A 13538-nucleotide genomic window follows, 5' to 3' on the forward strand; every position below is an offset into this window, starting at 1 on the left:
TCACCAGGATAGATCATATCTTTAATTTTTTTTTCAGTACGTGGGCCTCTCACTGCTGTGGCCTCTCCTGCTGCGGATCACAGGCTCCGGACGTGCAGGCTCAGCAGCCATGGCACACGGGCCCAGCCGCTCCACAGCATGTGGGATCCTCCCGGACCAGGGCACGAATCCGTGTCCCCTGCATCAGCAGGTGGACTCTTAACCACTGCGCAACCAGGGAAGCCCATAGACCATATCTTGGGTCACAAATCAAGCCTTGGTAAATTTAAGAAAATTGAAATTGTATCAAGTATCTTTTCCGACCACAACGCTATAAGACTAGATATCAATTACAGGGGAAAAAACTGTAAAAAATACAAACACATGGAGGCTAAACAATATGCCACGAAATAACCCAGAGATCACTGAAGAAATCAAAGAGGAAATAAAAAAATACCTAGAAACAAATGACAATGAAAACATGACGACCCAAAACCAAAAGCAGTTCTAAGAGGGAAGTTCATAGCAATACAATCCTACCTCAAGAAAAAAGAAAAATCTCAAATAAACAACCTAACCTTACACCTAAAACAACGAGAGAAAGAAGAACAAACCCAAAGTTAGCAGAAGGAGAGAAATCATATGGATCAGAGGAGAAATAAATGAAAAAGAAATGAAGGAAACAATTGCAAAGATCAATAAAACTAAAAGCTGGTTCTTTGAGAAGATAAACAAAATTGATAAACCATTAGCCAGACTCATCAAGAAAAAGAGGGAGAAGCCTCAAATCAACAGAATTAGAAATGGAAAAGGAGAAGTAACAACTGACACTGCAGAAATACAAAGGATCATGAGAGATTACTACAAGCAACTATATGTCAATAAAATGGACAACCTGGAAGAAATGGACAAATTCTTAGAAAAGCACAACCTTCCAAGACTGAACCAGGAAGAAATAGAAAGTATAAACAGACCAATCACAAGCACTGAAATTGAAACTGGGATTACAAATCTTCCAACAAACAAAAGCCCAGGACCAGATGACTTCACAGGCACATTCTATCAAACATTTAGAAAAGAGCTAACACCAATCCTTCTCAAACTCTTCCAAAATATAGCACAGGGAGGAACACTCCCAAACTCATTCTACGAGGCCACCAACACCTTAATGCCAAAACCAGACAAAGACGTCACAAAAAAAGAAAACTCCAGGCCAATGTCACTGATGAACATAGATGTAAAAATCCTCAACAGAATACTAGCAAACAGAATCCAACAGCACATTAAAGGATCATACACCATGATCAAGTGGGGTTTATCCCAGGAATGCAAGGATTCTTCAATATACGCAAATCAATCAATGTGATACACCATATTAACAAATTGAAGGAGAAAAACCATATAGTCATCTCAACAGATGCAGAGAAAGCTTTCGACAAAATTCAGCACCCATTTATGATAAAAACCCTCCAGAAAGTAGGCATAGAGGGAACTTTCCTCAACATAATACAGGCCATATATGACAAACCCACAGCCAACACTGTCCTCAATGGTGAAAAACTGAAAGCATTTCCACTAAGATCAGGAACAAGACAACGTTGCCCACTCTCACCACTCTTATTCAACATAGTTTTGGAAGTTTTAGCCACAGCAATCAGAGAAGGAAGGAAATAAAAGGAATCCAAATCGGAAAAGAAGAAGTAAAGCCATCACTGTTTGCAGATGACATGATACTATACATAGAGAATCCTAAAGATGCTACCAGAAAACCACTAGAGCTAATCAATGAATTCAGTAAAGTAGCAGGATACAAAATTAATGCACAGAAATCTCTGGCATTCCTATACACTAATGATGAAAAATCTGAAAGTGAAATTAAAAAAACACTCCCATTTACATTGCAACAAAAAGAATAAAATACCTAGGAATAAACCTACCTAAGGAGACAAAAGACCTGTATGTAGAAAATTATAAGACACTGATGAAAGAAATTAAAGATGATACAAATAGATGGAGAGATATACCATGTTCTTGGATTGGAAGACTCAACATTGTGAAAATGACTCTACTACCCAAAGCAATTTACAGATTCAATGCAATCCCTATCAAACTACCACTGGCATTTTTCACAGAACTAGAACAAAAAATTTCAAAATTTGTATGGAAACACAAAAGACCCCGAATAGCCAAAGCAATCCTGAGAACAGAAAATGGAGCTGGAGGAATCAGGCTCCCTGACTTCAGACTATACTACAAAGCTACAGTAATCAAGACAGTATGGTACTGGCACAAAAACAGAAAGATAGATCAATGGAACAGGATAGAAAGCCCAGAGACAAACCCACGCACATATGGTCACCTTTTTTTTTTTTTTTTTTTTTGCGGTACGCGGGCCTCTCATTGTTGTGGCCTCTCCCGTTGCGGAGCACAGGCTCCGGACGCGCAGGCTCAGTGGCCATGGCTGACGGGCCCAGCCACTCCGCGGCATGTGGGATCTTCCTGGACTGGGGCATGAACCCGTGTCCCCTGCATCAGCAGGCAGACTCTCAACCACTGCGCCACCAGGGAAGCCCCAGTCACCTTATATTTGATAAAGGAGGCAGGAATGTACAGTGGAGAAAGGACAGCCTCTTCAATAAGTGGTGCTGGGAAAACTGGACAGGTACATGTAAAAGTATGAGATTAGATCACTCCCTAACACCATACACAAAAATAAGCTCAAAATGGATTAAAGACCTAAATGTAAGGCCAGAAACTATCAAACTCTTAGAGGAAAACATAGGTAGAACACTCTATGACATAAATCACAGCAAGATCCTTTTTGACCCACCTCCTAGAGAAATGGAAATAAAAACAAAAATAAACAAATGGGACCTAATGAAACTGCAAAGCTTTTGCACAGCAAAGGAAACCATAAACAAGACCAAAAGACAACCCTCAGAATGGGAGAAAATACTTGCAAATGAAGCAACTGACAAAGGATTAATCTCCAAAATTTACAAGCAGCTCATGCTGCTCAATAACAAAAAAACAAACAACCCAATCCAAAAATGGGCAGAAGACCTAAATAGACATTTCTCCAAAGAAGATATACAGACTGCCAACAAACACATGAAAGAATGCTCAACATCATTAATCATTAGAGAAATGTAAATCAAAACTACAATGAGATATCATCTCACACCAGTCAGAATGGCCATCATCAAAAAATCTAGAAACAATAAATGCTGGAGAGGGTGTGGAGAAAAGGGAACACTCTTGCACTGTTGGTGGGAATGTGAATTGGTACAGCCACTATGGAGAACAGTATGGAGATTCCTTAAAAAACTACAAATAGAACTACCATATGACCCAGCAATCCCACTACTGGGCATATACCCTGAGAAAACCATAATTTGAAAAGAGTCATGTAGCAAAATGTTCATTGCAGCTCTATTTATAATACCCAGGAGATGGAAACAACCTAAGTGTCCATCATCGGATGAGAGGATAAAGAAGATGTGGCATATATATACAATGGAATATTACTCAGCCATAAAAGAAATGAAATTGAGCTATTTGTAATGAGGTGGATGAACCGAGAGTCTGTCATACAGAGTGAAGTAAGTCAGGAAGAGAAAGACAAATACCGTATACTAACACATATATATGGAATCTAAGAAAAAAAAATGTCATGAAGAACCTAGGGGTAAGACAGGAATAAAGACACAGACCTACTAGAGAATGGACTTAAGGATATGGGGAGGGGGAAGGGTAAGCTGTGACAAAGTGAGAGAGTGGCATGGACATATATACACTACCAAACGTAAAATAGATAGCTAGTGGGAAGCAGCCGCATAGCACAGGGAGATCAGCTTGGTGCTTTGTGACCACCTAGAGGGGTGGGATAGGGAGGGTGGGAGGGAGGGAGATGCAAGAGGGAAGAGATATGGGAACATATGTATATGTATAACTGATTCACTTTGTTATAAAGCAGAAACTAACACACCATTGTAAAGCAATTATACTCCAATAAAGATGTAAAAAAAAAAAAAAAGGTACTAAAAAAGAGAGTTCGACTTGCAGACGAAGGCGGCTGCCGCGCTCCACATCCACCCCTCCTGCAACCCCGCAAGCCGGTGCGCCCAGCCCGCCTGCCCGACCCGCCACCTGCATTCGTTCGCCTGAGGAAGCCAACCGAGAGTTCACTTATGCACCCATTCCAGTGGTGTAATGGGTGTTTCTGCGGCCTAGGACTGGTGAGCCCCAACAAGTCCTGCTCGATGCCACCCATCAGTTTCCAAGACCTTCCCCTCAACATCTACATGGTCATCTTCGGCACAGGCATCTTTGTGTTCATGCTCAGCCTCATCTTCGGCTGCTATTTTATCAGCAAACTCTGGAACTAGGCATAGAGCAAACGATATGGATATAAAGTGGTGGTGCTTAAAGGTGATGCCAAGAAGTTAGTTATATGGGCAGACCTGTGCAGTCTGTCTGGAAGACTCCAAGGGGAAGGATGAGCAGGGTGTGCTCTCATGCCAACATGCCATTCACCACAAGTGTCTGGTGAAGTGGCTGGAAGTGTGCTGTGTCTGCCCCATGTGTAACAAGCCCATTGCTGGTCCCTCAGAGGCCACCCAGAGCCTCGGGATCCTACTGGATGAGCTGGTGTGAGTGCTGCCTCCATACCAAGGCCTGGAGAAGACCTCTAGCCTCATGGGTGCCTGGTCCTTCCACAAAGAGGTGGTGAACAAGACTGTTGGGTGGTGATGGGCATGCTCACCTGGAGGGGCGGCGGTGCAGGGCTGGTCTTCCAGCATCAGGGTGAGACTAGACTTGCCCACCTCTCTGCTTCCTGAAACCTTCTTCCCTGCTACTCAGTTTTGATGGACTTGCCCATCAGGACCACTGTATCCTGGTACTGGACTATCTGCCTGCCTTGTCCCTGCTCTGGGAAAAGAAATCCATTCCTATTTGCCCAAGAACTTAGAGCACACTCCCATGAAGGTTCCGCTGAGGAGGACAAGCTGCCCTGACCTAGAAGAAGGGATGAGATGGGCTCTGCCCCACCTGTGACCTCCCCGTCCCCTCCCCACTCCTTCCAGAGGAAGGTTAGAAGGGAAGGAAGGAAAGATGGAGGAACCAAGTGCCTCCAGTGGAAGCAAGGGAGGCTCTGTAGGAAATTGGCAAGAGCAGGGATGAACAGAAGAAAAGTCAATGTTTACATGGGACCTATGGAAACAAAGGCTGTCTGGCCGGCCTGCTGACTACAGGGGGGTAGAGGGCAGCCCCCTCCCCCTCCTAGATCTGAGGTGCTATCTGTTCCCTGTTCTTTGGTTGATCTCAGAGCTTCCTATTCCATGTTGGGGTTTGAGTATCCACTGCCCCAGAGGAAGGGCTTGGTCTACACCCAAATGGATTCCCAGGGTTTTTTCTAAAGGAGCAAAAAGGGGCCTGGGAATGGGGGTGTCTGAATATTAAGGTCGCAGTGGACACCCTCTTCCCCTTTGTAAATAGTATTTTTATACTTCACCCTCACCATCTCAGGCTTTATACATGGAATCCCCCAAATGGAAGGGGTAGGGGTTTTCTGTTCCTCCCCCAAGTGGGTGAGGGTGGGAAAAATGTATGTATTTAAAGAAAATTAAATTTAATAACAAGTTTCTCTAAAAAAAAAAGTACTAAAAGAAATTCATATTAGAAAAACAAGATAATGGGTCCATAATGGAACAAAAAATTCAGTGTTGTGCAACTAATAAGGAAAAAAGAGAAACATAAGTTTCCAAACACTAGAAAGAATTCACCCAATTTCACAGTACACCTACTTACATGGCATAATAAACTCCTGTGAGAAGTTGCACCATAAATTCAGGATCCAATACTATTCGACCACAGAGTTCTTTCCAGTGTTTTTCATGTTGCCGTGGAAACCCACTCACACAAACCCTAGGAAAATACATTATTTATCACATGTGATTTCCTGATACATTAAATAAAACATTTTTGTTTCCATAAATTCACTTATTCAATGACTCATTTCTCAAATATTTTTTGAGTACTTGCTATGTGTCAGTCACTATCCTGGGCCCATGCATACAGTTGTAAACAGGCAAAAAGATAAAAATAAAATCTGTGCCCTCATAAAACGTACATTCTAGTGGACTATATCAATACAAGTAATAACTTTTCTCAAATAGGCATCTCTTTCATAATCATCCTTCTCCCTCTTCACAAAAGAAATGCATAACTTTCACACATCCCAAATTGAATCAGGATGGAATGAGTGGAAGATACAGAAATCTCAAAACAAATAACCAAAGTATCAAAAACAATTCTCTGTTTTCCATCTCATTAAGAGATGCTTCCAGAAAAGTTACCCTTAATAATTATCAAAAACTGTTATGTACTTCTATTATTTTAAGAAATTAATTTATTAGAATAATTGTAATGGTGAGTCCAGAAGAAATTTTTTAGTGTTTTGTGCATTATGGTCAGGAAATATTTTTTTAATTTTTAATTTACACATTTTTTTGGTAGCAGAGATGTATAATTAGGTGATCAATAAAAGATTTGTAAGTATAATATGGCACGATATTAGGATAAAATTATGTGGATAAAGTGGAACAGAAATTCAATTTTAAGGAGAAAAAGAATGTTAGACTATTAAAGAAAAGCTTGTTCATTTATTCCATACATGGGATGATGGTGGTTATCAATCAGATCACTGTGTATTTACATTATATACATTTAAAATAGTGATCAACAATTATTTGTTTTATTATGTCAATATTTACCTACTGAAAATCATATAATTTACAACTATTTAAAACAGAATAAAAAATTTAAATGTTAACTTAAAAGTGTACAAAGGCTACACAGTTTTTTGAAATTCCTTAGGGGATATGTGAATAAAAGTCTGAGGACTACTAAACTCTATCATCACTTTTGTTATTAAGAAACTCTATATCATGCCACAGTAATGTTACCAATTAGAGATATGGCAGATTTGTTTTAATGAGCCAAAAAATAGTCATTTATAAATAAATTTATCTGTAGATAGGCAGCAAGTGCTTAAACAATATACTCTCTTGATAACAGTATCTAGGTTAGAGACAAGAATTTTTTTTTTTTTTTTTTTTTGCAGTACGCAGGCCTCTCACTGTTGTGGCCTCTCCCGTTGTGGAGCACAGGCTCCGGACGCGCAGGCTCAGTGGCCATGGCTCACGGGCCTAGCCGCTCCGTGGCACGTGGGATCTTCCCGGACCGGGGCACGAACCCGCGTCCCCTGCATCGGCAGGCGGACTCTCAACCACTGCTCCACCAGGGAAGCCCGAGACAAGAATTTTGTTAGTCATTAATCATGTTATTATAGGCAAGTGAACTTTAAGATAATATATAAATCAATCTCATAGCTAACTTAGATCGGCCTTCCTCCATTTAGCAAAACTGAGTTTTGGTCTCTTCCCAATAATACAACAGCATGAATGTGTACAAAGCATTTGCAGTGGGCAGACTCTTTGAGGGGTGGGGTCAGGGGCCCTGATTCCTATGATCCCTCCTTCCTGGTATTCACACCCTGTGTTATCCTCTCCTCTTGAGTGTGGTTGGAACCTGTGATTTGCTTGTAACAAGGCAAAGGTGATAGGATTCGCATGCGTACACGTACACGTTATGTGATTATATTATGTAAGAGGAACTGACCACTGGCCTTCAGCAGACAGTCAACAAGAAAATGAAGCCCGTCCTACAACTATAGGAACTGAATTTTGCCAAGAGAAGTGTATAATTCCTCAAATGAACCTCAGATAAGACCGCAACTCTAGCCAACATCTTAACTGCAGCTTGTAATACCCTAAGCAGAGGGCCCACCTAAATGATACCTAGACTTCTAACCCCAAGAAACTGAAATAATAAATGCATGCTATTTTAAGCTACTAAATTCATGGTGTAATTTGTTATGAGGCAATAGAAAAACTAAAATAGCATTTAACTTCTGTGGGGGCTTAGTTTCCTCAAATAAAAATCAACTGGGCAGGATAAACTGAGTGTTCCTTCTATAATCAAAATTCTGCTCCTCTGTCTCCAATCTCATTTATATTACTTAATTTTTTTTCAACAGTGGAAATTTAAAATTTCAGCTCAGGTCTGTCCAAATTATTAGAAATTCTGATTTAGTAAAGATTAGAATATACAAATACAAATAAGACATACACATAATTGATGTCACTGCTAATCTTATCCAAAGCAGACAGTTATTTGTGAGATATATAAAGGAAAAAGTTCATGTTTCTTATGACTTTCTCTACATAGAGGACTATTTATTCAAATCACTCAAAGTGATTTATAAAAATTGGCATCCAGGCAGTGACTAGGTATATCACTAAACCACCCTAAACCTAAAACATCTTGGCTTAGCTCAATGTTGAGCTAGAAAATGCTTTAATAACTGAAATATTTTCAAGAAATCATGATGCATGAGGGATAAGGATTCCTATAGGAATGTAAGTTCCCTGAGTTTTGTTTACTGCTGTATCACCAGAAATTAGAACAGTGCCTACCAGAGAGAATGTGCTCAATAAATATGTGTGAAGGTTAATGATAATTATTCTTCTTACCTGGAGCCCATTCGGCAAAGAGACTGGTAAGATGAAGCAGGCATATACACAATAGCAGAATTATAACATAACATGAGGAAACTCAGGACTTCAAACCTAGAAAAAACAAAAACAAGGAAAAAGGATTACAATTATTTCTACTTAGAGACTGTAGCAAATGATTTCTTCGTTTGACGGTTATAACAACAATGCCTTAATATTGACCTTCATAATTTCTCAATCAGAGTACTGAAATATCCACCTCAATAATTTCTCTATTTCCATTTGCCTTATTAAAGGTCACAGCTCTTGCTGCCATCTATATTTTCTTCCTCAGAAAAACCCCCAACATGCTTGAACAGATGACTCCTCTATGCTACATTAATCCACTATTCCTATTGACTGCATGATAAAGCCCAAACTTATCATGGCATACAAAGTCCTTTAAAACCCACCCTCAACCTACCTCTCCAACCCTACTTCCCTCTACTGTCTACCACATACACAACACTACATCAATCTTATACCATTCCATGAATATGCCATAACCTTTCAAAATTCCTTGCTTTTATGGATGCTACCCTTTCTTATTAGAACATACTTCTCACTTGGGAAACTCCTGCTAAGGTTTCAAATTCTGGCTCAAACTTTAATCTCAGACATAAAGCCATTCTTAATTCTTCTAACTAAAACAAACAAACACTGTTCCCTTTATCTGTGTAGCTCTAATACAGCATTTATCCCACTAAATCAACTCTGTCTTTACCTCTGTTTTATCTATTTAGTAATAAGCAACTTTAGGACACAGACCTTGATTTATTCATCTCTAACTCTAGTGTCCAGCATAGTGTTTAATACATTATTACTGCTCAATTAATTTTTATTGAATGAATAAATGAATGCTCTCCTAATCTTTATGATCACTAAGAAAGTGGCTCCTAAGCCTGGATGCACATTTTAGTTATTTAAGGACATTTTGGAATAATATATTCCTGTGTCTCAACCCAGAATGACCCAATTAGAATCTCTGAGGGCAGGACCCAGGAACGTTGTTTGTCTAAAAAGCTTCCCATAGGTGGTGAAGAGTATATGGAAACTCACTGTACTATTTTTGAAACATTTTTTGTAAGCCAGAAATTATTTCAAAATGAAAAAGTAAAAAGTGAGTTGAAAGTCTGATGTGGAAGCAGGCACATCTTCAGATCCTTTCTCCTTCTCTATGCTGCTAGGTTTATTGAAGATTTATTTTCTGAAACTGAAGATTTATTTTCTGAAAGGATAAAAGAGAAATTTCTACCTGGGAACCACCAGGCACAATTATGATTTGGGGTCAGGGCGGGGGGTGGGGGAGGAAGGGAAGATACTGAAAATAGAAAACTTAAGTGAAATGGGTCTTATTGGATATTGAGACCTCAAGTCCTCCTTCCCCATGTGGTCATCAGAATGCTAGCAGCAAGCCCTCTGGTTAAGAGACTGGAAGAGTTTTCTTTGGGGAATTTGACCACCCTAAGAGGAAAGACTTAAAGATATAGACTTGGGAAGTTCCCCAGCTGGATGGCCCAGTGAGAAGTTGTGAAGTTCACCATCAACTAGCCCTACCAACATGGCCATAGCTTCTCATTTTTTTTATTCCCCTACTTTTAAACATAAGTGGGAAAAAAGGATTACCAGACACCTGAGGAACTTCACTAACATGAAAATGAGATCAAAATAAAGAAATGGGGGGTGGCGGGGGCACAATTTGGAGGACACAGAGAACATAGAAGAGGAAAAAATAAAGCAAATTATCATTAATATTCTAAAAGATGGGCTTCCCTGGTGGCGCAGTGGTTGAGAGTCCGCCTGCCGATGCAGGGGACACGGGTTCGTGCCCCGGTCTGGGAGGATCCCACATGCCGCGGAGCGGCTGGGCCCGTGAGCCATGGCCGCTGAGCCTGCGCGTCCGGGGCCTGTGCTCCGCAACGGGAGAGGCCACAAACAGTGAGAGGCCCGCGTACAGCAAAAAAAAAAAAAAAAAAAAAAATTCTAAAAGATGAGATGTTGTTTTAAAAAATAAAAAAACCAAAAACACCAAAAAGGATCTATTTTAAAAGACCACTCAGAAAACAAGAACACCTTTTAGATACACAAAATATGATGACAGAAATTAAAAACTCAAGAAAAGGATTGGTGGATGAAATTGAGGAAATACCACAGAAAGTGAAGTAAAAGGAAAAACATATGGCGAATGGAAGAGGAAAGAGGACCACAACAGGAGTTCCCACATTCAAATAATAAAAGCTCCAGAAGAAAGATAATAAAAGACGAGATAGATAAAAGACAAATAGTAAAAGACCAGATAAATTGGGGAGCCTAAACTAATTAACAAAAATAATTCAAGAAAATTCCCAGTCTGAAGGACATGAGTTTCCAAATAGAAAAGGTCCACATAGTGCTCAGCACAAAGGAGGAAATAAACCCACACCAAGAAATACCACAAAGGAATTTCAGAATACTAGGAACAAAAAATGAGGATATAGGGTGCAGGAAACAGTGGATCCATCCACACAGGAAAAAGACAAAGAGAATTCCCAGGATAAGAGTGAGGGAAGATCCCAACATAATGTGTACACCAGGCAAAGAGGGTAACACAGTCCAGACTGGAATAAGTCAAAAGGTTCTGAGATAAAACTGAGAAAATAACTGGTGTAAATGAAGTCTTGGAAGGCTATGTAGAAAACTGACAGAAAATTTGCAGGGTTGAATTACAAAGCACATAGTAAACAAAGAAAACAAAAGGCTAACGATGAACTTCAAGGAAAACAAAAAGATATGCAGGAAAGGAAAAGTAATAAACTAATCACAAAGCTCAGCCTGAATAGCTCTGATGAACAATGATCATTCATAATGAGAAATCTAAATAATGAGTTCCCCAGAATTACAACATAAGATAGGACAATGAGAGAGGTAACAACCTAAATTTTTATCTTTCCTGGAGATAAGTTATTAGATAATGGCCCAAAGTGAAAAATTAAAAAGCAGTAAATTAATCAAAGAAGTGGAGGTAAATATTAAAAGCAAGATTTCTCAGTCTCAGCACTATCGGCATTTTGGGCTAGATAAGTGTTTGCTGTGGGGGGCTGGCCCAGGCATGGTAGGATGTTGAGCAGCATCCCTGACCTTTACACTTGAGATGCCAGTAGCAGTCCTCCCTCCCACTCAGTTGTGACAAACAAACAAGTCTCCAGACATTGCCAAATGTTCCTTGGCGGGCAGAAGTGCCCTGGCTGAAAACCACTGGTTAAAAGTTGTTACATCTGGGAAGGGAGAAGTGGAAGGGAGAGGGATCTGGAGATTGCAGTTCTTCTTAATAAGCTCTGTAGGACTAATGCATATTTAACTGAAAAAAAAAAGGGTGTGTGTGTGTGTGTGTGTGTATTACTGATACAGTCGGCTATACAAAAAAGTAACATATACAGCAAAGACAAAACAATAGCACAATAATGAGATACCAATTGTCATACCCACTAGGATGGATATAATCAAAAAGATGGAAAATAAGTATTGGTGAGGATGTTGAGAAACTGGAACTATCATACACTGCTGGTGGGAATGCAAAATGGTACACCACTCTGGAAAACAATATGACAGTTCCTCAGAAAGTTAAGTATTAAGTTAAATACCATATAGGGACTTCCCTGGTGGTCCAGTGGTTAAGACACCGCACTTCCACTGAAGGGGGCACGGGTTCGATCCCTGGTCAGGGAAGTTCCTCATGCCATGTGGTGGAGCCAAAAAATAAAAATAAAATAAAGTAAAATAAAATGAAATAAATACCGTATAACCCAGCAATTCTACTAGGTATATGTTCAGAAGAACTGAAAATGTTTACACAAAAACTTGTAAACAAATGTTGACAGCAGTAGTATTCATAAATATTCCCAAACTGGAAATAACCCAAATATCCATCAATTGATGGATGGATGGATAAACAAAATGTATATTGTCATAATGGAATATTATTCAGTCATACAAAGGAACTACACACTACCACATAAACGAAACTTGAAAACATGTTAAGTAAAAGAAACCAGACACAACAAAAGGCCACATACTGTATAATTCCACTTATATGAAACATCTAAAATAGACAAAACCATAGAGGTAGAAAGTGAGATACATGGTGGCCAGGGGCTGGGGAGAAAGGAAAGGGGAGTTTCTTTTTAGTGTGATGAAAACATCCTGGAATTAGCTAGTGGTAGTGGATGCACAAGCTTGTGAATACACTAAATATCACTGAATTGTATACTTTAAAGGGGCGAATTTTATGGTATGTGAATTATATCTTAATTTAAAATAAATTTAAAAGTCAGTAATTAACTTAAAATGTGCAAATATAAAACACAGTGCAGTTTCCTCAATACTTAAAAAACTCTCGGGGAATTCCCTGGTGGTCCGGTGGTTAAGTTTCCGTGCTTCCACTACAGAGGGCATGGGTTCAATCCCTGGCTGGGGAACTAAGATCCCGCAAGCCTCTCGGTGCAAACAAACAAACTAAATAAATAAATAAATAAACAAATAAAACCCTTGCCAATCACTAGAAAAAAAATACACAGTTCAATAAGAAATATGGACATAGGACACGAATATGCAGTTCACAGGTCAAGAAAAATACTTAATGAATTAACATATTAAAAGCATTCAAGCCTAGTCATAATTAAAGGAATGCTAAGTAAAATAATGTGACATCAATTTTTAATGTTCAGATTGGCAAAGATTAAAAAATTTGAAAATATCCAGTACTGGGGGTTAGTATGAGGAAAGAGGCACTCTCAAACTACTCATAGGAGATTCAATTAGTCCATCAGTTTTGGGGAGGGTAATTTGGCAATACTAACTCAAACTGAAAAAGCAGACATTCTTTAGCATGGAAATTTCACTGTTAGGAATTTACTTTACAGATACTTTGGTGCTCCCATGCAAATATTTATACAAAAAATATTG

At 39.3% G+C, this 13538-nt stretch overlaps 1 protein-coding gene and 1 pseudogene across 6 annotated transcripts in view; one reads left to right on the plus strand and one right to left on the minus strand.

The window, feature by feature from the left end:
• HYCC2 (hyccin PI4KA lipid kinase complex subunit 2) overlaps positions 1–13538 on the minus strand; it is a 69138-nt gene that overhangs the window by 18295 nt on the left and 37305 nt on the right. For all 5 annotated transcript variants that reach the window (XM_081242444.1, XM_081242446.1, XM_081242443.1 and 2 more), the window contains 2 exons: positions 8577–8672; positions 5791–5907 (listed from right to left, as the gene is read on the minus strand). In XM_081242444.1, coding sequence (XP_081098570.1) covers positions 5791–5907; positions 8577–8672 — 213 coding nt within the window. The remainder of the gene's footprint in view (positions 1–5790; positions 5908–8576; positions 8673–13538) is intronic.
• Positions 3808–5447, plus strand: LOC308621728 (RING finger protein 122-like; annotated as a pseudogene). Its single transcript has one exon. The product of its transcript is annotated as an RING finger protein 122-like (transcript).

The sequence above is a fragment of the Mesoplodon bidens genome (genome assembly GCF_964165515.1).
Source record: "Mesoplodon bidens genome assembly, chromosome: 8".
In the NCBI taxonomy this organism is placed as follows: domain Eukaryota; kingdom Metazoa; phylum Chordata; class Mammalia; order Artiodactyla; family Ziphiidae; genus Mesoplodon; species Mesoplodon bidens.